Raw genomic sequence first — 25786 nt, 5'->3', positions numbered from 1 at the left:
CACTTAGCAGGCAGGTCTAAAAGTAGGGTAGAGGTTCATGAAGGTATGATTTAAGATTCATGGTGGATGGTCTAAAAACATATCAAAAATCTTGCTGACCTTTAGGTGTTTCTGTCTTATTTCTTTGGTGCCATCACAAGCTTTTGTTGCTATTAACAGCTATTGTTGTGAAGGTTATAAAATTTACTGCAGACAGGAAGGTTTGGATTTAGATGATCTCATCATCCCCCTGCGTCTGGTTAAGGTATAGCTGCTCAATTGTCCCCCTGTGGCATCACCAGAGGGGGTTAACATTAGAGATTAAAGTGCACTCTCCATAATGTGCAATGGGCAGATATCAGCTGAACAGCTAAAACAGCAGGTGAAGTTGAAGAATTTAGAGGTATTTCTCTTTTTTCATTATTCCATTTCATGGGAGTCTTGAGCCTTGGTTGTTTTTCTTGAACTTCCTCAATAATATCCTCTCATATGGAGGGTGACAGCTTGGGTCTTCTTCCAGACCTTTGCAAAGTGGTGACACGTCAGTGTAACTATTTGAACTGATGCTGTTGGATTCTGCAGTTCTTTAGAAATACTACAATTCTCCTTCTTAGAGTTTCCCAGAACTCCTTGGACTTCCCCATTGTTCTGAGTATTGGTCAATCCAGTGAAAATTGTCAAACAAATCTTTTTTATGCTGGCAAAGGGAGGCTACCAGTTGTAGTAGGCAACAAGAAGTTAATAGGCCTTGGCCATGTCAAGTTAAAAGATATAGAATTTTCAGAATGACTTATTCAAAGATTTAAGTGAGTTTATGTATATATTTTAACCCCCAAAAGTGTTTTTTAAAGTATTAAAGATATATACGGTACAATCATTCCACCCTGGAACAAAAGAAAAGGAAAAGTTCAAAGGCATAATTAAAAGTCCCCAAATTACCAAGACATTCATGCCCATGATACGTGTATATAAACTTCTGACCACAACTGTAACCTACTTAACAAGATAAGACACAATTACACGATCCCTTTGGGGAAGGGAGTGAACTTTTAAGATTCCTATTCAGTGAAATAAATAAAACAAGCATCAATTCCAGTAAATGACCACACTTATCCTTTCTTTTTTCGGTCCAAAGAACTGTGCCCTGAGCTACCAAAGTGTGTCAGTCATAGTTTGGAAATTTCAAAGTAACATGTGCCTGGAGAGGATTTGGAAGGAATCGGCAGGGATGAAATGCTTACTTGAAACATTTATAAACCATATCTTCAATTTCTTCCTCTGAGCAGTCAATTCTGAAACCACCAGAATCAGACTGTGTCAAGAACAACATCAGAAAGGGGGAGGGGAAAAAAGGAAGTGGCATTTGAGTTTGAAGTGATAGGTCCCACATATGTTTGTCCTTCCCTACTCAAATTTGCAAAACTCTTTCTAAACTGCCTTTTATTGTTATGTGTTCATCCCTGTTTGACCAACTGTGGGCTTCAGCTGCAGATTTATCATTGCCCAGCATATATATGGAGGTTGTATAGTGCCAGGCCCTATTACCCTCTGACCTCCAGTGAGATCAGGGGTGCAACATGGCAGCTTAAATTCTCCCCATTTGTTTTTACAATTTGTCATCTGTGACTATTTAACGGTTGCACAAGAATGAGGCTGCATGCTCTGTAGGGAGGTTGTTAGAATTGAGTCCTAGAAAACAAGCCTCTGTCTTCTTGCCATACACAGAAGTTCAGCCGTGTTCCTCGGGGTTAGTATGTCCATAAAGAAGACAGCATTAATTTTGTGAGGCATATTGGGCTGAGGGGCTCACAGCTCCTGTTCCATGGAAATCTCATCACTGGCTCCCATTCCTTATGCTTAAAGCTCAGTGTAACTTTAGTATTACTACACAGATATTGGGGGAATTGCTGACTGAGAGTGGCTGTGAGACTTTACTTGTATTACCTGTCCTGATGGATAGGCTCTTAATAAGTGATTTTAACACTTGAAAGTAGCTGATGGATATTCTGTGAATGAGCTTAGTTTATCTCGTCTCAGCTCTTTTGTCAATAATCACAGCACATGCCATATGAAGTGAGTCAGTAGAAACTCTGTGTTTAACACAATACACACAAAATCCTGCTCAATTACATGCACTCTTCTGCCTTCTCCTCTTTAATATGTTGTCTTTACAGATTGCCACATTCCTTACATTTCAACACTCCCTGTTGTTTTTAGGCATTACTTCTGACAATGTGTGTCATTTGTATTTCGAGACCACCCGGTAAACTCGGCCCGGTTGTGCTGTTTCTGCGCATATTCCCCATGGAAACTGTGCAACAAAGACTCATGAATACACCAGTAGTGTCACAGTTTAGGAACCTTAGCTGCACTCAAGGCAGAAGTCCCCTTGTCTGCTACATCAACAATAACAAGCTCTCCTTTCATGGGGCAAGTCCTGTTCTGTCCAGCCACGGGGATGTGAGGCACCTGTGAATCCTGTCTGTAGTCCTTCCCCTTTCTTCTTTTTGCTGCAAATCATACACTCATCACTTCCCAAGTTATCTTGAGCTAGACCTGGAGGTTATATGTAAAGTTGGGGGTTTCTCTAATGGGCTGAATGGTTGAGAGATGACGTCAGAGCGCTAGATGATTTCTTTAAAGAAGGTGATTTGTATGTTAAACTTAGGGAAAGCTATAATTTGAAATGATCTGATAATTTTTGGAAATACATATAAATTAAAGATTGTATAGGAAGTAACATCCAGGTGCATCTATGTGCCAACATTCCTATAGTCAGTACATGCAGGTTTTGGATTGTATTGATCAGTGATTGAAGTGTGACTTCCCCCATGTCACCAAGGATCTCCTCAGGTACCTTACCACAGTTGAATAAGCCTGTAATGAGAGTATTGATGTGGTTCTAGCCCTGAAGCTTTGGAAAGAATCGACAACTCTGACACTAAAAATTTTTGCTAAACAAATGATGGACATCCTTGTGAGAAGATGTTTGGAAGGCTTAATTGTAAAAATGTAAAAATGAGGTCAAGCAGCAATGGGGACAATTTTTTTATAAGTTGTTGTGATTCCAATAGTATCTCCTAGATGTTTGATACTTGACTATTACTCAATAACTTGTTGTACAAATTATCTCATACACCTCACTCCATGTCTGCGTCTTTGAGCGGCCTTATTCATTCCTTTTGTTTTGATGTTTTTGCATTTAATTCAATAAAAATTCTTAATTATAAAGTTTGGGTTTCACCACTGAGACTTTAACTTTCAGGAAAAATGACGTGTTTTGTCTTCTTGTGATGCCGATTGGAAAGTCAAGTAATCTATTTATTTTTTTGTATTATTTTTCCCATAGAGTGCCAAGAGTCTTCAAAGCAACAAGGATTCACGGATCCTGTGGACCAAAGATGATCTTTTACTGACCACTGGCTTTGATACGGTGAGAAAGTGTGAAGCCAACTTGTTATACTTGGTACAGTGTTTGTCACTGTAAGAATTACAGAATCAGTGCCTCTTTGTACAGTAAGATGTATAAAACTTACACCAAAAACACGAGACACCGCAGGCAGGAAATTGTTTTATTCATGCATTTAAAAAATATATATATTATTCCAAAATTCCCAATCACACAAGAGGAAATGGTGATTGGCATGACCAAAACTATTCCAACTGTGTGCAATAAATTTGCAATCAGGTGCCGTCTTGTTGCATTAAGATGCTGGTAAAGCAGCCGATTTAAAAAAAAAAAAAAGACTGATTGGAGTTTGCTATGTGTTTGCCATTGAATTGGGTCCAGATGCCTATTTCCTGCAATTTATGATAACACAGTGATAACTGTGATAAATCAGTGAAAAGTACTGCCGACTCCTTCAATCTGTTTCACATTAATTACATTCAGAGTCTAGCCAGAACCTCATAGATTTGATATGGAAATTCAGAAAATCCTCCACAAGCAGGGACTTAGCTGCATGTGTGCTTGGCAACATTGGATTAGTGTAGAATACAATCAGTAATAGTGCCAATTGATTCCCCACTGGCATAAAGATACATCGCAGACGAGTTGCGCTCCTCTGTGTGAGTGATTGCAGTCAGTCTGAGTTAAGACTGATTGTTTGGAGAGAGGTTACCTCCCACCCGATGACCTGTGCAATCATCCTGCAATCAAAATTGAAAATTAGCATCACATAGCGCTGTAATATGTGACAATTTCAAAAACACCTCTTAGGTTCATATAAAAAAAGTAACTTATTTGACCCCTTTTGGCGTGCTCTGTCTCTGTTCGGAGTACTCAGTGTCTTACTTTGTTGTTTGTTTAGATGCGTAGTCGTGAGGCGAGACTTTGGGACAGCAGGAAGCTGACCTCTTCGCTCGGCTCTGTTTCGCTCGGCACTTCCAGTGGGTGAGTACAGCATCAGTTTGTGTCCATAACTGACTCACACAGCCATGACACTGACCTTCTCACTTTTAAGTGTTTGTCTGTGAGTGAGAGTTTACGAGGTCATGTGTTGCAGTACAACGGTGTATCTGTGTGTGCATATCATGTAGGTGGGCATATTAGTGTGTAGCTGGCACATATGCAATGATATATGGCCAGACAGGCATGTGGACCTCCCAGAGTTTTTACACTGTTCCTCCACATTCTTGCTGTTTCCGGGAATGTCGCAGACAGATTCGTGTACTGTCTCAGTGGAGCAAAGCGTGTGCACATGTGTGCTGAGCGTCGCTCTCTCTACGACTGCTGCAAAAGGGTCAGGAAGCAGCAGCAGACACACTGACACTTCCTCCCTCAGCTCGCTGCTTGTCATTTCTCCAGCCGCTCAGTTTATTTTCCCAAACACGGCTGCCGAGGACCGGAGGACAGCAGGAGCGTGGCTGGGCTCCAGAGGGGAGACAAGGGGAATAGAAGGATGGAGGAAGAAAGAGAAAAGAGGAGGTGGGAGTGAGGATTCCTTTGTTAGATTGAGCTCATGCATTGTAGTGTTGTTATGAACAGGCTGGCCTTCCAAGTCATTCCACTCATAAAGTGACTGGACTTTGTCGGGTCATGCTGTAGTCTGTGATGGATGAAGTAAATTTATTATCATTATTATTACTGCAAAAAGCATTTTTCTTGCCATATGTGAAATGGCCACGGCAGGACAGATTCAACATTTGTTCTTCTGGCACTGCTATTCAGACTGGGTGTCCACGTGTGGCTGCACCAGAAAGTGTGAAGCTTTATGGCCTAGTTTTTTATTAGACAAAACACTACCAGAGGGAAGCGGTCTCTGTGGAATGTCATAGTTTTTGTTTTCTTCCAGTGAATGAGAGGAGTTAATACAGCAAGGTCCCTAAGTACCAGCCTCTGCTCTCCCTCCCTCTGCCCTCGTGCTCGCCACTCGTCTCCATTTCCTCTATTTCCTCTTTCATTTGATTGAGACAGATAGTTGCATGTCTGAGTGCCTCTTCGCAATCATCCCATTGTTTGGTGCCTGTGCACTTTTCTTGGAATTAGGGGATACGTGATGCCACAGATGCCAGTGTTTACTTCCTGTTACCAAAACTGGTAATTTGTTTTGTGAGATCCATGATACAAGTCATACAAGTCAAGTCAAGCTCACCCAAAAAACCAGAAAACCAGAACAACTCAAAGATAATGGACAAACAGCGTGAGGACGGTCACTAATCTGAGGACAAGCTGTTGAGCCTTCTGACTCTCATCTTACTCAGCCAGTGTCTGTTTTTTTTTTTTATGAGCCTCCCTTCACCCCCCCCCCCCCCCCCTTTTTTTTTAAACTGACAGAGAAACGGCTCATCTTGCATTTATTAAATTCATTAGATTTAATTTGAGACAAGCCTTTTGGTTTCCTGGTTTTTGATAGTAGTTCAGTTTTAATGCTGTGATTTTTCCATTGGACCTAATTGCAAGGTTTGGAGCTGTCCCATCCGCAGTATTTTGGATGTCCTGTATTAAATCACTTCAATCATGCTATCATATGCCGAGATGTGTGTCAGAGAGCTTTTACTCGCAAGGCCACATCCCTTCCAGATGTCTGTACACCAGCACTGATATAAAAGAAACAGACATTTAACCGAGAGACGAGACCTCATCATTTACTGCTTTTCAATATTGCCGTCTCACTCTTACACAGCTTAAAAAATGATATACAGTTTTTTCTCGTGCCTTTTTTCCCCTCAAAATACTCTAAGTTATTACTAGAAGATAACTGTTTGTACAGCCAAGTTTCCAGAAAAGAGTGGCACTGAAAAAAATGTATAAGGATAACAAAGAAACCACAACTGCACCCACACAATTGCCAAACATTAGTATCGGGTTGTGCGCCTATTAGTGAAACTTCGTGTTTATTAACTTCTCATGCCAGCTTATCCCCATTTTTCTCTTGATATTTTTCACAACCTTCACTCTTATTTTTTTAAATGTATTTTTAACTACGGCCCTTGCTGGACTTTTGACCCAAGCTGCCGTTACAGGCCGAGTCTCCATTGTATTTGGTTATTCTCTGCAGTGGGATACATCAGTGTCAAAAACAAACAATGCTTCAGGAGTCAAATTGAGGGGAAAATGCAGTGATTACTTTCTATTCAGCCATATCCATGTAAGCACTAGCCAACCTCTTTATCAAACTAAACTACTAGATGTAGTTTGCAATCAGTATTTACTGATAATAGAAAGTGCTGGCTGGTTTCTACTTAATGGCCAAGGTCAAAATGTTGCTGACTGCCTATTTGTCTCACTGTCTTTTTTTTTAACCTGTGTCTTATTTTGTAAGTAGTGGAAAAAGATTTTTGTTCTCATTTCAGACACTGTGTCCATGTCTGTGTAATATTTTTAGCACGAGTGCTTAAATTAAACATCAATCAGCCTGTTCCCGACAGGAACAAACTGTCTTTAACCTCCTTTCCCCCCTCTACTTCTTTTTGTTTTAACTGAGCATTGCATTAGTGTTTTACCAAGCAGCTATGGCAAAGACAAAATGCACTAATCAAAAGGGGATATTGTCTTAATTTTTCTCTGCACCTAATAGATTGAAAACAAGTGACCAAGGAAACTCAAAGTCAAACATCCATAGAAGGGCACTTCCTCCTTGTCGTTTTAAGCCTGAGGTGCATATAAAGATGGATTTGTTCATGTTTTCCTGCCTGTTTTTAATTAAAACAGCTGCGGTAAACATGGTGTGTAATTGAAGCAGTGGGCTGGCTTGTATCAGGTTAGCTTTGCTTGTAGACAGCATTCAGTAGAACTGTTTTCTTTGGACTGTCACAACATAAAGAGGCCCAGGATCATGAGCCAGTAAAATAGAGTTGTGGGTGGAATATAATTTGGATGGAGAATAATGGGCTGGAAATGTTTATTTTTTGGTCGGGGTTGAAATGGAGAATGAAAAAAGTGAGGGGTGATGAGTCTGAGAGGAGCATTTTGAACTATGTTAAGGTGGCTATTACTGCAAGCCTGTTTTCCATGCAAGCTGTAGAGCTGCACAACGAGGAACTGTGCGGGTCTGTGTGCACTGCTCTCTCCCTCATATTCTTCCCCCTATAAACCAGAATTATAATAATGAGTTTAATTGGGTCTTTAAGCCAGCTGCAATCAGTGAACTTTATAGCTGGGCACGATTGCTACCAGCTTGTTGTGTAAATGCTTGAGACGTCACGATAATTATGCATCCTCCCCCCACTTCAGCAGCTAAACATACTTTGACCACACTTACACAGCCGCCTCTCGCTGATGTTTGCTTGCATACTAGCTTGTAATCGGGTCTAAAGATGACAGTCAGTTCTCCAGGGGTTACTCGGTTAGCATTCAGCTTGACAGAACTGCAGTCTCAGGAGAATTTCAGGCTGTGACCTCCTCTAACTGTTCTCGGTCCCTATCAGTGTTACCCTCCTCTCCTAATGGACACAAACATCATACATTTGCATGCATGCTCATTTAGACCTTCTGTTATTTTGGTGTCTCTTAATGTCTGGCTAGAGGCTGATTTAAGTAGATCACTGTGACCTGCCTGTTGATTGGGAAGGACATATGTTTGCCCCTGGAGAGCCAGCCTCACTGCTTTTACAACCAGTCACAGGTTATACTAAGGACTTGCCCTCTGAGGCAAGCGCTGCTGACAGACTGTGCTGTTAACTGATGGAGAGAGGCTTTTGTTGTGGATGATAGGAGTACTCCTAGTGCGCTGCCTGTACTCTTGCGCTCCTTATTGACTGTGTGGGCTGTGCCTGAGCGCAGGGCCCAGTCAGTAGGTGTATAATTGAGCCAAATTCCCTTTAATCAGATAGATTGAGAAGAGGCCTGCGCCCCATAAGAGAACGAGCCTTTTATACAGAACAGTCACTCCTTTCTCTTGCAGCGGCCCGGGCTCTCCAAAATCAGTCCCAGATGATGGCTTTCCTGTGGGTATTAGGTGCAGCTGCAGGGCCGTTTACCAAACCAGAGCGAAAAAAAATACCACTAAATGTTTGAATGATAGTCTGACCTTTCTCCGTTCTAGGAGTTCACCTTCTAAGAAAAAAAAAAATAGAGCTTTGCTGTTTGGGTCCAGCTCAAACACAACTGTTTGAGGTGCAGGAAAAGGCAAAACTACAGTCTTCTTCAGGTGATCTGCAGGGTCAAGGCTCACCAGTACGGCTGTGGGGGATGGTATAGGGTAAAGATGTGGCCGCACGCGCTCGGTCAGCATTCTGACAGTTGAAACATGGCATCTGAAATCTGTTAGCCATTTAGGGTTTCAGTTTGTGATTAAGTGGAGAAGGAGTTTGACCAGAAGAAGAGGATGAAAAAGGAGGAGGGAGCTTTGAAATCCCCTCTTTTCTTTTCTTTTTTTTGGTGAATATATCATTACTCTATGAACCTTTATTGGCTGCATGTGTAAGTTCATATGCTAATCCTAAACTTCTTTTGCTCTTAGTTTGAGAAATTCCCCCTTGTGATTAACTCAAAGACGGAAAAAAAAAGGTCTACCGTCAGCTGTTATCCTTCAACGAATCTTTATCCTTACCTGACCGCCTCCGAGACCTTCTGTCTATTACTATCTGTACCCCTTACTCATCTACCTCTCCATTACGGATAGATGAAATGGAAACGGAGAGCCGGGTTTTTGAAGGTGCTCGTGTCTGGGCTTCTAATTTAGTATTTTTTCTTTTTAGAGCCAGACCTAATGGAGCTGCTCAGAAGCGGTAAAAGCAGATGGAAATATGTGAAGCGTTTGGCGGGGGATATTTAATATAATTCACAGAGGGTTTTTGATTTCATCCCACAGGTATGTGCTCAGCACTCCAGGGATCAGAAGGACCCTTTTGTGTGAACTCACCACAGAAGGAAAAATAAAAAGTCTCTCACTCCCACCTTAGGCTGCCTCCTTTCACCCTCTTTCCCTCCTGTTTTCTTTCATGTACCTTTGTATTTCTTTAGTTTCTTTTATACTTTACATTAATGGTATGGAAATGGAGATTACTAGTCGCAGGAAGTCACTCTGCATTAAATTGCACTTGAGGACGTCCTAATGTTGTTAAGGTATTTAAACAAATGGTTTGGTACTAGAAGGCTGAAGCCTCCCCCCAATTTGTCTCAGTTATGAGGCTCGAGACCGTGTCAGACTTCACTTTCAAACCTTAACAAAAGCAGCAGCAGAGTTGCACTTGCAGCTGTGGGTATTGTTTTTCTCCAGCATCTGGAAAATTGTCTTTCTTTTCCCTTTATTGGAAATGCACTCACAATAACAGTTAGGATCTTTGCTGCTCACACTGCTCAGGATTATTTTAGCACTTGTTTCTTTGCTCTGTGGGTTAGATATCCAGTAGCTGAGGAATAAATACACTGCTAGTATCAATGAAGGGAACTGTAATAATTTGATGGAGATCTTCTAAACTTAAGCAGCTAGTTCTATATGTATCGTTTTTCCTTCCTTTTCTTTTACCTGTGTTTTACTTATTTCCTTTACTGTGCTCTTTTTTTTTTTAAACCCGATTTGTCTACCATCTGTTAATGCCTTTGAAATTTGTATTCTAGTTTAACCCCCTCTTTTTGGACCCAAGTGCCTTTCAACAAATCCATGTGTTTTCTAAGACTCGTGATTGCGCCTTTCACGAGACTCAAGAACCGTCGTGCGGTACAGAGCTCCCGTTTTTAAAATCATGCCTTGGTTCTGGACGCCAGTCACCTCCTGGATAAATGCCACCTCTCTCTGCTGTGGTAAGAAGACCAATCTGAGTGATGGAGAGAAGTGTGTTTCTCATTAGTACATGGTTTCCTCTGCCTCGCACCCTGCCCACACCCACCCTGCAGGCTGGCCTCTAACTCCTGCCTCTGAGACTGGAGCCTGTCATTGTGCGCCTAATAGTCTTGCAAAAAAGAACAGAGGTAAGAAGGGAATGACAGACAGCTCAGGATATGGATGAACAAAGACATGCAGGAGTTGAGTCATGGCCACGTAATTTATATGTTATGTGCGTTCTTCTACATGCACAGGAGAGATGAAAATAGATAAACTTACACAGCCTGAGAAAAGAGCAGAATAAAATTTGTGGTACTTCTTATCTTTAGTTTAGTTAAAAGCTGATGAAGCATCTAACACAATCCATAAATTTTGTATAAATTTTAATAAAGTGTCACCTTTCAGCATTAATTCAAAGCGGTTTACGTCCATGGTAGTGAGTCTTCCTTTATAATTCTCACAATATAGTTGGCTGGGCTAAATATAAAAGCAACAAAGAACCAAAAAATGTTTGTCCTCCATTGAGCTGTTTTGTCCAATAAGGTTCCTTGTGGCTGAGCAGATCAGACGTTTTTGTACAAATCTGAACTCGTCTGAAGCTGAAACTTGTCAACTAAACACTACAGTCATTGTTTTATTAATTTCAGCCAACGAAAATGTGTCAACCAAATACTGGAAGCCAGATATGATAGCCAACAGTGATGCCACAGCTGATCTCATAATATCTGAAATGGTGATGTTTCCCATGTGTAAATAGTCTGTATACTCTCTGCACAGCCATCAGCCACATCTGGACCTTCAAAAAAACCAGCCCAACTTTCCTTCCTTATTTTTAAAGCCTGTTTAAGCGAGCAGACTTTTCCTATAATTTAATAGCGAGAGCAGGCTAGGTGGATTGTCTCCTCATTGTATTCTCTTTTATGGTCAGGTTTCCATGATAGAAACCAGCAATCTGCATCCTGCCATTGGCAGGTCTGCTGCCTAAGAGGAGAACTCACAGAAAACAGAAGGAAATTCAATAAAAAAAAAATTCCCTCTGTTTCTCGAGTTTTCTCAACGCTCTCTGATTGGCTGGTGGCAGGTGGGCCACATGTGCTTCTGGCTGATATCTCTCCCCATGTGGGCCCTATTTGTCTGCCCACAGCATGGAAACATGTCAGTGTCAGCGAGGCAGGAGTAATATGCCATGCATAGTTTAATAGGAAAAGTGCTGAAGCCTGCTGCTGCTCACTGACTATTTGTGTGCGCAGTCTCATCTTTTAATTGTGTTTATTCACAGAGTCAGCCATGCATACATAAATGATGTGTACACGTATGCACATGTTACTGAGTAGTAGGTGGACAACAGAGAGGAAAATAGCGGCGAAGGGTCTGAACTCCATCGCTGCCTGTCAGATTTCACTCGTCTCTATGGAAATGTTATGACAACAAAGCTGCTCTGCACCTGCGTGGCCCCTTTGTTTTCCTGTTCAGAGTTGTGTGTCTGCATCTGGGCAAGTGCACTTGGCCTAAGAAGATTAAAAAAAAAAAAAAAAAACCCGTCAAGATGTAATTGGTGGTGGGAGAGCGGAGGAGGTGGTGGTGGCCAGGAAATAATTTCACCATTGTGCAAAGCATACTGGAGGAACTGATGAAGAAAAGGTGGAGGACCCTCAGGGTCTGTGCACTCTTGAAGAAACCTCTGTGGACTTTCCTGCTTTAACACTGACTGAGAGTCCTCTGTATGAGGCCAGCTAACATTATTTCAGGAAGGTCAATTAGTCAGCCGGCTATTGTATGCATGCTTTGTGTTAGACCGCAGAGGGAGAGGACTAAAAGGCTGGGGACTAGTGGGAGGTAGAGTCTTGTTTTGTGCCTTTGTTCTCCTTTTTTTTAACAAAAAACTAAAAACTAAAAAATAAAACATTTTCCCTTTGGAAACAAAGGATGGTAAGAAAAGTGGACTTTATCTTAATTGTTGGATTTGTAGCTGTTTTTAATTTACAGAATGCTCAAACAGCTAGTTTAAAATGGTAATCAGCTATTTTAATTGAACACCTACTGAATAATTGTGGAAACTGCTGAAATCATTGTTGCAAGCAACCAGACCTACATGGATGATTGTTACAGTGTGGTTTGCTTGCTTTGAGTCTGTAGAGTTCCTCATCCGTGTCATCCATTCAATCTCGTCTGTGTGCTGGGACACAGGGTGCTGTAATGGGGGTTCTGTTACTCTTCAAGTTTACAGTGCTTTGCATGCATGCATGCATGTTTGTGTTGCACAGGTGTCTCTCACAGCAGCCCAACCATGAGATGGAGGGGCTGCATTCCTACTGGGAAGCTGGACTGGGCAGCCAAAAACACACGTGTGGATTCACAAGCGATGTGACTTGCTGTCGTACACATTCACAGGTCTAGACGTGTCGGCCATTTCTTTGCCTTTTTCATTGCACGCAGACCTTTTCCAAACAGCATTCATGATCACTCAGCAGGTTTTGACAGGTGGAGTGACATAAACGTAATCTTCCATGCCTTTCTTCTGCTATACGTTCATGCACTATTTGGCCTTTTTTGGTCAAAGTTAAAACAGCATGTATTGCACTTCTTCATTTTCTGTCTTTGTTTTATGTTTTTACTGCAGTTTAATTCAGACCAGTCACTACAACATGACTGCAGTGATGACCCTAATGTGCTGTCTCTTATAGACATACAGTGTTGTGGAGAAGTATTTGCCCCCTTACCTGAGTAGGCGTATTTGTCACATTTAAATGTTACAGATATAATTTTGTTTATTAAGGGGAGAAGATGTCCAAACCTACCTAAATTCAGACACATTGGTGCGTTTTTAAGCATGAACGGTCTGCTTAAGGTCATCCCAAACCATAACAATTGGATCTAAGTCTGGATTTGGACTAAATCACTTCAAAACCTTCTTTTTTTTTGTTTTAGCCATTCAGAGGTGGACTTGCTGGTGTTTTTCAGATCATGCTCCCAAGTTGTCTTGAGCTTCAGGGCATTGACTGATAGCCTTACTTTCTCCTTCAGGATTTTCTGGTAGAGAACAGAATTCATGGTTCCATCAATGAGAAAGTCATCCAAGTCCTGAAGCAAAAAAACAGCCCCAGACCATCACACTACCACCACCATGTTTGACTGTTGGTGTGATATCCTTTTTATAAAATTAGCTGTTGAAATGTTAGTTTTATGCCAGATGTAACGAGTTTTGAACTTTCCAAAACTTAGACATTTGTCTCATCAGTCCATCAAATACTTTCTCCAAATTCTCAGGGATCATAACAATATTTTTGGCAAATGTGAGACGAGCATTTGTTTTCTATTCTATGGTCAGCTGTGGTTTTCTCCTGTCCCATGGATGCCATTTTTGCTCAGTCTCTTTCTTATTGTTGACCTCTACTAAGGGAAGCGAGGCCTGCAGTTCTTTAGATATTGTTCTGGATTCTTTTGTGACCTCCCGGAAAGGTTCACCACTATTCCATTTTCTCTATTTGTGGATAAATGCTTTAACCGTCATTCGCTGGACTATTAAAGCTTCAGAAATGGCTTTGTAACCATTTCCAGGCTGATAGACGTCAATGACCTTTTTTGTTTGTTTCAACTGTAGTAGTGTGTTGCTTTTTGAGATATTTTAGCTTACTTCACTTTGTGTGATAAATTCTGTTTATTAAATAATTTCTTAGTTAAGGTAGTTAAAGTAATCAGACCTAGGTCTGGCTAATAAACTTGAACTAAGCTTTCCAAAAGGTCAATCATAGTTGATTCATGATTTAACAACTTGCAAGTTTGGATAGTGTTTTAACGCTATCTTCAACTTTCGTCTTTTATTTTCTGTCTCTTTAATCTCCAGGAAATCGTTCATGTAATGTGTTTATCAGCTGAAAGTCATTTTATAGCTGCAGTGCCCTCACAGTTTTGTACCCAAATGTTTACTGTATCCTGCTGTTTTTTCGTTTCCACTGGTTTTCTTAGTGTGACAGCTGGGTAGATTGGCTCTTGGAGTGATAGTAAAAGAGCAAATTCATTACAAAGCACGTTAGATAAAAACATTTGACCAAAAGACCAGCTTTTATAAAGAAGGAGGCCCCATTATTGGAAAAACTTTTAGGGGCTGCTTGTTCTTTAGTGTCCATAGGGACAAAACTCGGGAGCTGCTGGGCCTTTCAGTCTAACCTACTTGGTTGGTGTTCCAGGGGAAGAAACCTTTCATTAGCACTGGACTGAAAAAAACAGACGGTTGATGGACAAATGGCGAGAGACATATATACACATACACACACTACTGAGGTGACTTGTATTATTCTTAACTGTTCTCCACACATCCTGGCCATCATGGTCCACCCACGGTCCACTGCTGATGTGAAGCTGTGGGGATCCACAGCTGTGAGCTGACAGGCTGTGCACTGTCTTCAGTCATCTGCACGCTAACTACTGTGCAAACTAACCACAGTGCTTACAGTGCTCCTAGCCATGTCTTCTAAACTTTTCTGCACATTTACAAATAACAGCAAACATTTGTCAGTTGCACTTGTTTTAAACTGAGGTTTTTGATTGAGATATCTTATAAATGATACTCCTGCTATGCTGAGTTTTTGTTTCTGGAAAAGTTTATACTTCCTTCTTACTTGCAGTAGTATCTTTCTTCTGTCTGCCTGAAGGGGATTGCTAATGGACAATATGCTGGAAGGCAGGCTTAATAGCCGTTCTACGAAAAAATTGAAAAAACAGCTTGAGGAAGCTCAAATCCTTACTGGCGCCTCACCTGTACACACCCGGCCAGTCAGTGTGTAAAATGTAACTGACTATAACTGGGAATCGAGTTGACTGAAAAATATTCGTCAGATTCTGCATCTCTCAATTCTGCTTTTACCGTGGGGACAGGAAGTCTCAAATATTCTTAGATGACCTGACAAGTATTTTCAAATTTCCTAGCGCCTTAAAGGTCAGTCCTTCTTATTCTGCCAAAGCTTTATCATCTATGATCAACACTTGATTTCTTAGAAAAACGGAGTCACTATTTAGTCCTCAAATTCCTCTACCTAGTGTTTCAAGGCACATCTGAAACAAAGATTTATGGCACACTAGATCTAGGGTCATTTTAACTTAACTTGTGTATCTGTACACCGCCGCTTGTGTATCCCAGACCTGGCATGTTTGTGTTATTAACATGCACTCTCTCTTTTAAATAAATAAATGAAAGAAATAGAAAAAACAGAGAGAGAAAAGAAAAAAAAACATGCACACTGACTGCTGAGATGGAGTTGGCATTGCCTGCTCTGCTCCAAACCTTTAGTGGGTTTGTTTAAATTATATCCCTTACGAGGGAAAATATGTAGTGGTTGAACTAGAGGACCCCCCCTTCTTCCAGATTTCTGTCTGCTGTCGTTTACTTTTTTCAGTAGCACACCATCCGTCTTCCAGACCCTCTTCAAAGTCTTCTGGTCTTTCGCTTCATGGCTTCCTCTTGCTCGCAGTATTCAACTCATACTTTTATGAAGTTGTTCCCCTCTTTGGTCTCATCATATTCATATAGTCCTGATTTGTCCATCCATTGCCTCTCACTTCTCTATCTCAACTCTCTGGTTTTATGTCTCTAAAGCTGCCTTCCCTCAATCCTTGCCCTCCCCTCTCATCCTCCCCACAGTTATGCTATTTTCTACTGTGCGTGGTTGATACATTTAGCTTGTGGTTGTTCGGGAAGTAATGGCTATAATGGCTACATCAATTGCCGGGGGGGGGGCTCTGCTGCATTGCTACCTTCCCTTAGCCACAGCGGAGTCTCTGCAGACTGATGCAGACTTTCCACTAGGGTGAACCCATCGACTTGGGGTGCCTACTGGGGCTCGCTGCCGCCACTGACACGCCCCCAGGCCACAGCCCGGGCTGGCAGGCACCCACAGAGGCACGCGGCGTCAGCCTGCCTAGCGGACGTTCTTGTTTGTGTTTGTCTTGTGTGGTGGTGAGTTTCTCACTGTGCTGCAGTGACCGTAGCACCACCCAGCTGCCTCATACCAGGATATGTCCCTGCACACCCTGGTCAGGCCCTGTGGGCCGTAAGTAACCTTTTCCTACTCGAACTACACAGAGGTTGACTGTAACTCTTGGTACACATCCTGAAGTAATGAATGGCTCTACTCAAGACACGATACTGGTGGTTTTTATGTTTTTACTCATTTACACCCTGCCTTAAGCCATTTTTATTTTCTTGGGCTCCCTTTCTTCTTTGGCTTACATAGCACCGTAATACTAGAGTCACGGTAGGAGAAACAGAGGTTGGAGTCCACAACAAAACCATGAACAGTGAACTTAACGTCTTGTTGCCTTTTGAAATGGTTGCTTCACAGATGGAAACCTGGTCTGTGACACTCCACAGTTAGTTGCCATCAGTTGCTGTTTTATTGTTACAAAAAGGTGCATCAGAGACGAGTTGGGCTCATCGACACAGACCGACTCTGTTAATCTGTCTGTTTAGAAATTAGATGGCAATTGTTTGCAGGTTTTTACCAATCTGTCTGAGAGTGATTGTATTCAGACTCAGCTGCTGTTTGACTTTTACTCTACTATGACTGAATTTGATCTGTCTTTGATTTACCTCATTTTGGGGAATTTCCACTGGGTATTGTTGATGTTCATATAGGAATAACCTGCTATATTTTATACTGATTGTATTTTGAACTTAAAATAATCACAATCAGTGTTGTGTTATGTCTGTCATCAGTTAGCACGGACTACCGTCTCAATAAATATGTTTAATATGAATGCCACCAGTTTTCCCAGTTTTATTTAATCTGTAAAAATTGCAGAAAAGAAAAATCAGTAAGTATAAACAGGCTTGTAACATCATAACTCCAGATATATAAAATGATGTCTTTGTGTGTGTTTATCCTTGTTAAATCCAGAGTATTTAGGATATATTAACTTCTAATTGCCAGATAATAGTCTGCAAAATGCCTCATCCTGCTCTGCTATTCCTTCACCATGTCACTGCTAATCAGCTCTCTGACACCTGTGACTGTCCAGACCCCTGCTGCAGACAGAATTAGCAGATCAACATTTTTGAGTGTAATGACCCACTCCGATTTACCCCCCTTAATCTGAGTGTTGTTAGTCATTTAGAACAAACAGGTGTTTGTTGCATGGAAGCTGATGAACCATGCAAGGGTCAGAGTTCAGTGGCCTCCACCCTGTAGTGACAGGATCATTTGGGATAGCCATTATGTTCTGCCAGTGAGTGTTTGTGTTTGGCCTGGAAGTGGATGCGTGTTTGGAGCAGATGGAATTAGTGTGACTAATATGGATTACTGAAATCGGCCTTTGCACCAGAAAACATTAGGGCGGAACACTCCGCATGGTAAGATCATACACATGCGCATGCAGTTTGAGCTGTAATTGTTTAATAAATTTCTAAGTGATCACCAGAATAAAAGCATTGAATGAATGTATGGTTATATGTGGTTTTTAGTCTAAAGTGATTTGAGTGGTTAGTAAGTATGCCACACTGTTCCAGTCCACCCTAACCAGCATCCTTGAAAACAATATGTTCAGAGAGCTTTTGTGTAATATTTCCAAAATTCTTTATGAAATGTTAAAAAAATTACTTGCTTCATTTAATCCACTTAACATTTAGGGAGGGACTCCATAATTCAAGAGCTACATACTTTAAGTCATTGTGTCTGACACAGAAACGGTGAGTGCTTATAGTGTTGAAAAGGATTACAGCACATAATGTGTGAACGTCGTCACCCTCCATATATGTTTAAACACACACATATTTCTGAAATAACTTTAATCTGTCGGTAATTACTTATACCAAACATTCGAATGCCAGTCATTATTTTCCCTTAATGAACTTAAACTTTTCTTTTCACTCCCTTGTGCGGATGATATGCCCACCCACATTTCAGCATAGCTCAGCTCAGTTTGAGATTACACAGGAGCTTCAGCTACAAACAATGTGGAATCTGCAGATGTGTATACATAGCACGGCTGTGATGCAAGTAAAGTTTGAAAGTTACACAGGATGTGTACACAGCAGCTTTTGATGAATGTCTGCTGGTGTCACAAGGTTATATATCAGTGGCTCGAATGCTTGACCCCGAGGCTTTTGGAGATTTTGATGCCTGTCGCCGTGCTTCTCTTTGTCATTGTGTTTTTATAGTGCAGGTTAGGGCTGCTCGATTATGGCAAAAATGATAATCACGATTATTTTCACTGAAATTGAGATCTCGATTATTTGACGATATTTATTTAACCCTTACGACCTACTATAGCACCAAGTCCGCCAGAGCTTATATATATATATTTTTTTTTTACATGTTGTAGTGCCATTTGTGGGAGCATTTCAAGTTGCTATACATCAATACAACTGTTATAGCCCATATTGTAATAATATGTATGCATTAAGTCCATAGTAATTACATTAATTGCAAAAAAGTACAATAAACTACAAAAAAATTGAAAATCGTTTTTGGTTTTTTTTACATATATTTCTACTTGGAGAAATTTAAGAGGTTTATCCCTCAAAACTTGAAATACAAAAAAAGTTGCAAAAAATAGTTTCTCACCACAGGAAATTTATTTTGAGTGTCTTTATAGTTTTATTTTGGAGATACACCAATTTTTATATACTGCAGGAAAAACGAAAAAACAATCCTATGATGCAAATTTGCAAAGAAAACAGCATGTGCATCAAAAGAAACTATTTCCAGCAGTGCAATTCGAGTTCTAAGCATCACAGAAACTATTCAGAAAAGTATAGAGTCAAACATGACTTATAAAAACACCAGTATAGGCAATTAAGGCCTACAAGTAAAAAACTACATTTCCGCGAAAATGACGTCACTTCCGGTTTCGGGCAGGAAATGGCGCACATGCGATAGTTCGCGACTTCCAGTGTTGCCAACTTTGTCGCTATATTTAGCAAGTTTTCAGACCCGCTAAAAATAAAGACGTGAAAGCCCTTATTGCTTTTACTCTCAACAAGCAGCGGGTGCTGTAACGCAGTCAGTTCTTCTTTTACTCTTTTACTCTTATGCTGTTTTGTGGATCACAAGGTTTAAAACTACTTATAAACACACACACAAAGTAACTCCACCAGAGTGCCTATTTCGGGTCACTTTTGCCGGTCCAAGCCCGGGTAAAGGAGCAGGGTTGGAATTGTGACATTAAAAAAACAATAATTGCTAAAAGACATTTAATTTGTAGTTCTAAATAAATTCTAAATGCATTTAGGACGTTTTTTACTCACTTTATGTCTCTTCCACAATGTTATTTCTCTCTCCAGCAACATAGGTTACAATTAGATTAGCATGACCAATTATGCAAATTTGGCGATGACGTCATTTAGCGACTTCTAGCGACTTTTAGGACAACCAATAGCGATTTTCCTTACTGAGGAGTTGGCAACACTGCTGACTCTGTTTCACTGTGGGAAGTGTTATGAACAGCTGATCGGATCGGCAAAGCTTGTTTCTGGAATATTATGTTTTTGTTCCTGCAAGCGCTTTTTATGCAATTTTTGCAAAGCTTTATGTGGAAGGAAACCGTGACCGAGGACAAGCTGATGGCATAAGATGTAAGTACAACTCCTCCGGTTTCATATGCAAAACAAATTATTGCGCTAGCTTACACGGTTCAGGTTCTACAGGGATTTAAAAATTGTTACACAAAACGGAGCAGGCTGCTCTGACCGGCTTTAAAGGGTTAACGATGACAACGTATTGAATAATGACTTTAAAAAATAATATAAAATAGTGTGCAACACCACTGAAGTTTTTTTACCTCTCTTTTCAACCAACTGCAGTCACTCTCCTCTCCAAATAACTTCTGCTTAGCTTTCCGAGCTTCCCTCGGGTCCTCTTAATCAGCGGTCTCCACCCTTTTTTGCGCCACGGATCGGTTTATGTCCGACAATATTTTCACGGACTGGCCTTTAAGGTGTCGCGGATAAATGAGGGAGGGGCCAATAATCGGCTCAGTCATTTTTAATGATCGTTGAAAGCCCAGATCGTAATCGTGATTAAAATTCGATTAATTGAGCAGCCCTAGTGCAGGTATTGATATGAATATTAAATGTTAAGATAAATGTTTATGCATATCTGGGAACTGATGATATGAGCGGGGGGGGGGGGGAGAAGAAGATGTTTTGCAAGTCACACCACACACTGTTTGCACTCCAAAACCAAAACACATCACAAACAATTGTTAAATTACTATTTCAGCCTCATCTGATGTTTCAGTCTTTTTTGTTTGTACGATATGTTTCTTATACTCAGTCAGTGAAGCTGTACTTATCTCGTGAAACACACAAGTAAATTTTTTTAAATCACCACTGCAGATTTGGCCAAACAGGCAGAAGATCCTCTCCCACTGGTGACCCCCACTTTCACCACAATGCATTTTTTGCCTCCTTTTTGTGACTAAATGAGAGTTTCAGTAACTTTGTGCGATCTTAGAAACAAGAGTCTCTTTGCAATATGTGAATCTTATCTTGAGAGATTGAACACTGATTTTTCTTCTTCTTTTCTTTTCTTTTTTTTGCCTTTTTGTGGTTGTTTGTAATACTCACTCTACTCTCAGTTTAAGAGCTAAGTGCTTTGTAAGAGTATTAACAGCACAACAGACAGTTCAACTAAATAAATAACCAAGAGGGCCATTTAATGTCACTCGCTTTGTCAGATTTGAGCTGTCAGTGTTGAGGCACTGGAGTTTTGGACTATGCTGGCTCTGTGAACATCTGTGGTTAGACCTTCATCATTTTTCATCACAGCTTTTCTTAAAAGGGGCATGTGAGGTTAGTAACCTTACTAAGGTCCCGCTTGAGAACTCGTGCTATTAATTAATTAGAGCTTAGTGCCATGATGGTTATAGCTAGTTATATTTTTAACAAAGGGAGGCCCAAAAAACTGTTTCCTTGCATGAGTTTCATCTACAGTAATTGAATTTAGTGTTTAAAACTATTTAAGACCTCCTGCACCCTTTTCACCCTCTATGACCTCCTCACCATCTGCTACAACCTCATCTCATTAATACCATATTACTCATTTGCTTATGTTTTTGTAAATAAATAAAATCTCCCCAGCCTCCATCCCTCCATTCCTTTCAAATGAGAACCACACTTGGGTTGCTTTCCAAGGGTGATAGGCGGTACTTTTTAGGTGCTCCCTGCTGGCTGTTGGGCACAGAGAAACACACATGCACACACTCAACACCTCCACAACTTCAGCTTCTCAGACCCCGCATCAGTCGATTTCCAAAGACGGATAAATTTATCAGTTCTTGTGGCCTTGCTTGGACTTAGCCAGAAACAGCAGACCCCCTCCCCTCGCATTTCATCAGTGCTCCACCTCTTTAATTTCCTCTAATTCTTTCCATCCTCTGCTTTTTATATTGCAGCACTCGTTGGCTCATCACTCCTCATTTCTGGTTTTCTCATTTCTGTTTAGATTTTTCTTCGAGTCTTTAGACACCTTGCTAGCTTGTGAAAAACCACACAGAAATCTTGTCTGCCAAACGCCAGAGCAATGTAAAATGCCTGAATGAAGCAATAATGAAGAAAATTAATAAAGGAAAAGTTTATTTCATTTCACACTTGTCACAACAACTTGAATAGTTGAGTTGAGAACGTTTCGATTGAACAGCAGCACCAGCAGCTGCTTGCTATTGTTTGGGGAACGTAGATTTTTCCCTCTTTTATGCTCACGTGACTGAGATCTGAGGTCAAATGAACATGTGAATGTGAAAAAGTACTATTCTTTCCATAAGTTATGAATTAAATTAAGAGTTAAAATGCTTGCAGCCCTAGGGTATTGCTTTATGTAAATCCATATTTAAATCAATGTAGAGCCCCCATTTGCCTCTGTTGTACATTAACTGCCAGCTTGCATTGTCCATCCACTGTAGAAATGATATGGAGGATCAGTGAGCGCTCTCCTGGGAGGGTGAGACGATGACTGAAAGAGACACAAATGCATGCCTTGCATGGACAGAAATATCTGTACTCGGGAAATCAGGCTGCCATTTGTTTTTATTTCTAATAATTCACCGAACTGCACGTGAAATGAATCACATGTGTGCCTGCTGATGTATTTTGCCAAGAACTAACCAAAGTCAAATTCTTCCTTTGCTTTCTTTCCCTGTTTTTCTTTCTTTCTGACTTTCCCTTCTTTCTCTCCTCGTTGCTTTTTTTTTTTTTGGTCAGAGCAGCAGCTAGGCCATCTGCTGGAACAGGCATACAGTAGTATGGCATGAGAGAAACCAGTGGCACACCAGCCTTCATCTGTTATTAGTACTTTTCAGGAAGATTTAGAGGAGGGAAATGTGGAATGTGAGGCAGGAGAAGAAGCGTGCAGAGAGCCAAAAAACTAGAGCTGGAGAACCTGGATCCAAAAAACAAAGTGGTCGTGTGTTTTCCCTGCTCAGCTTTTCTTTTCCCCCTTTGCTCTTTTACTCTCTTCTGCCACAATTTTATTTTGTACCACACACCAACATCACAAGGAACGAAATACAGCTCAGCAATACTACGAATCTCTCTCCTCTGATAAGGAAAAAACACAGTTTGTGTGTGCTGATGAGCAGAGGTGGGACCAAGTCATTGTTTTGCAAGTCTCAAGTAAGTCTCAAGTCTTTATCCTCAAGTCTCAAGTCAAGTCTCAAGTAATGTCAGGCAAGTCAGAGTCGAGTCTCAAGTCACTGGTGTAAAAGTCCGAGTCAAGTCACAAGTCTGAAACTTTGAATTTCAAGTCCTTTCGAGTCTTTAAAAAAAACAAAACGAAAAAAATAATGTTGCAGTTATGCTAAATGTAAATATTAGACCATGTAATTTTAAAATCTGTGTTTTTCTCAACACATGACAAAATAGTGAACTTAGAAAATATACACAAATTGTGAAATTGCACCTTTTTAAAATGCAGCTCAATTAAACTTAGCTCCAAGAATAATTTTCACCGACAGTTCTGAGATAAGCTGCATGTTATTCTTGGATGCGGTTGTAGGACCGGCTTTAAAATCGCATGACAAAAATATCATACACATTAAAAAAACTGTATCACCAACGTAGCCTGGACAACATTTGCTAGTTAGATGAAGTCAGCTATCTCATCTTAACATATTTATATGCATATTTATAATCATACGGTTCTTGGAGTGAGTGCATACACTCATGAAGTTTAGTAACTTCAGGTCACTGCAACAAGCCCAGGTACAGTTTACCGACGGATGGGTGCAGGACCTTGAAATGCACCGTGTAGAATGAAAGACCATCGTACGTATCATAAGTTTACCAGTCTCACAAATCGTCATCATAAATACACATTCCTTAACCGTTTATTAATAGGACCTTTGAGCTCAACGGTAATTAATTAGTAGTGGAAATAATTTCTGGTACCCATCACAGAAATGTAGCAGTGACAATAATATTGTATGCTGTAATCGTACTGGGCAATTAGTGATACAAAACAACTGTTTTATCCTGTGAATAAAAGTATATGTTTTTGTCAATGTACCATAATAACAGAAGCGAAACGCAATATTGTGTCAGGACAATTCACTATTTATGCACAATAAATAAAGGAGCATAGCGCGACCATTTCTGTTCAGCGCCAGACTTGCTTGTAACCTATATCACTAATTATGTTATGAAAATGAGGTATTAACTACTAAAAAACACTGACCTTCGTGTAAATGCTTGGAGCAGACTAACCTGTGAGCTGGAGTGTTCTGGGACGTTATATTTGGTCTTTGAATGGCTGCAATCCAGGCCATCCGTCGCGTCTTTGTTACTTCGGAAACATGGCTTGAACAATTTCTCTTCAACGACATAATCCGATAACAACCGATCTCTTTACCCGTCGGCTTCCCGTGGCTGTCATGCGACCGGCTATTGCAGTTAATAATACAACAGCTTCTTGACATTTTTGTGTTTCTTTTTATCGCTGTATAACTGATTTTAATTGAAAGCCTGCGTGCGCTAGTACCGCTTGCCACGAGTTCCCAGAATCCTTTGCGGTTCTACCCGAGAATGACGTCACATTTTCAATCTCTATATAATATGCATGTTAAATTTTATATTTGGGGTAAAATATCAAGTCTTTTCAAGTAAACCGGTTCAAGTCCAATTCAAGTCCCAAGTCATTGGTGTAAAAGTCCAAGTCAAGTCACAAGTCTTAGAACATTTTTTCAAGTCAAGTCTAAAGTCATAAAATTAATGACTCGAGTCTGACTCGAGTCCAAGTCATGTGACTCGAGTCCACACCTCTGCTGATGAGCATTACTAAAGCAGTAACCTTTGCACCAGTATAGATGTTCTTATACTGAAGATATCAGTCATCTATTTATCTGCTTTTTCTTTGCTGGTTATAATAGGCTGAATGCTTCATCTTATGATTTTTGTCAATAATTTCATTTCCTCAACTGCTGACTGTAAATAATCTAGACTGATGTCCGAGAGATGGTTGGAGGTTACTGGGAGGTCAGATGTGTCGTGTGGGCAGTGGGGATATTTGGAAAATTGAAAACTGAGCGGCAGAGAGAGGGGAGAGAAACGACCGAAAAGGTCAATTGAATTAAAGATTGTAAAGTGCCGAGGGAAGGCAAATGCTGCCGGCAGCCACATGACCCCGTGCTCCAACACTCTGTCATTGGCTGCCTCTTCTTAACCCTGAATGTGGAAACTAATTAGAAAGAAAAAATAGGGAATGCGGGGAAAAGAAAGGCCAAGAAAAGGAATAGAAGAGGGAAAAAAGATAACTTTATGTAGATTTGTGTGTGTGTGTGTGTGTGTGTGTGTGTGTGTGTGTGTGTGTGTGTGTGTGTCAGTCTCTTGAAATTACAAAACTACAGTAGGGACCACTGAGCAGGGTGGGCTGAGTGAGTGTCAAAACTGGCTCTTGTCCAGGAACCAGATTTCCTTTAAAGCCAGGGGGAAAAAAGAGGAACTGTTCTACAGTAGGAAAGGAGAGAACCCACACACAGAAACTTCCTTTGTTCCACCTCTTCCTATTTACTTACATATCCAATTCTCAAACCTTGAGTCACTGCAGCTTGCACATATACAGTAATAATTATTTGTACAAAAGACGGTAAGTCCCTTTACACCTTAAAAAAAAGTGTGTCTATAGCAGTTTGGATAAATATTGAGAACCTCAAAAAAACATGGTGGCTAAAACTGCTTTAAAAGGACAAAAAACAGTTAAAACCCACTAACCTCTAGGTTCCTGCATTATTTCCTCTGTTTTTTTTTTCACCAGGAAGTTTGTGCCATCTGAGCAAATTGATATAATAGTGCCTGCATGACAGGAGTGGTGCTGTTTTATGTGTTTGTGTTGTTAGCGTGGGACCAACCGCTCACAGCTATGGGCCAGTTTGCTTTTGTTTGTGGGTGTGGGGGTGTGTGCTTGCATCCTGCATCAATCCCCATACCAACATCCTACCTATAAAACACATGGGTGGGCAGTTCTGTTTATTGTACGGGTTAGCAAACAACGCTTACTTATTTAGTGAGTCAGTCATAATGGTTAAATCCATTTATTACCTTCCTCTGCCTGTTTTCAATCATAATCTTTATTTCCATTTTGCCTTCAGCACACTGCTGGCAAGGAAGAATTACA

At 40.6% G+C, this 25786-nt stretch overlaps 1 protein-coding gene across 1 annotated transcript in view; it reads left to right on the top strand.

Moving 5' to 3' along the window:
- Positions 1-25786, top strand: part of coro7 (coronin 7) — a 108448-nt gene that overhangs the window by 31652 nt on the left and 51010 nt on the right. The window contains exons 8-9 of the mRNA XM_085271240.1: positions 3329-3412; positions 4290-4372. Coding sequence (XP_085127366.1) covers positions 3329-3412; positions 4290-4372 — 167 coding nt within the window. The remainder of the gene's footprint in view (positions 1-3328; positions 3413-4289; positions 4373-25786) is intronic.

This window comes from Mchenga conophoros, linkage group LG4, assembly GCF_057382185.1.
Source record: "Mchenga conophoros isolate Kocher_MC1m ecotype Shallow Benthic linkage group LG4, M_conophoros_male_GT1.1, whole genome shotgun sequence".
In the NCBI taxonomy this organism is placed as follows: domain Eukaryota; kingdom Metazoa; phylum Chordata; class Actinopteri; order Cichliformes; family Cichlidae; genus Mchenga; species Mchenga conophoros.
Note: the sequence above shows the minus strand (reverse complement) of the source record. Positions and strands in the feature narration are given on the sequence as shown.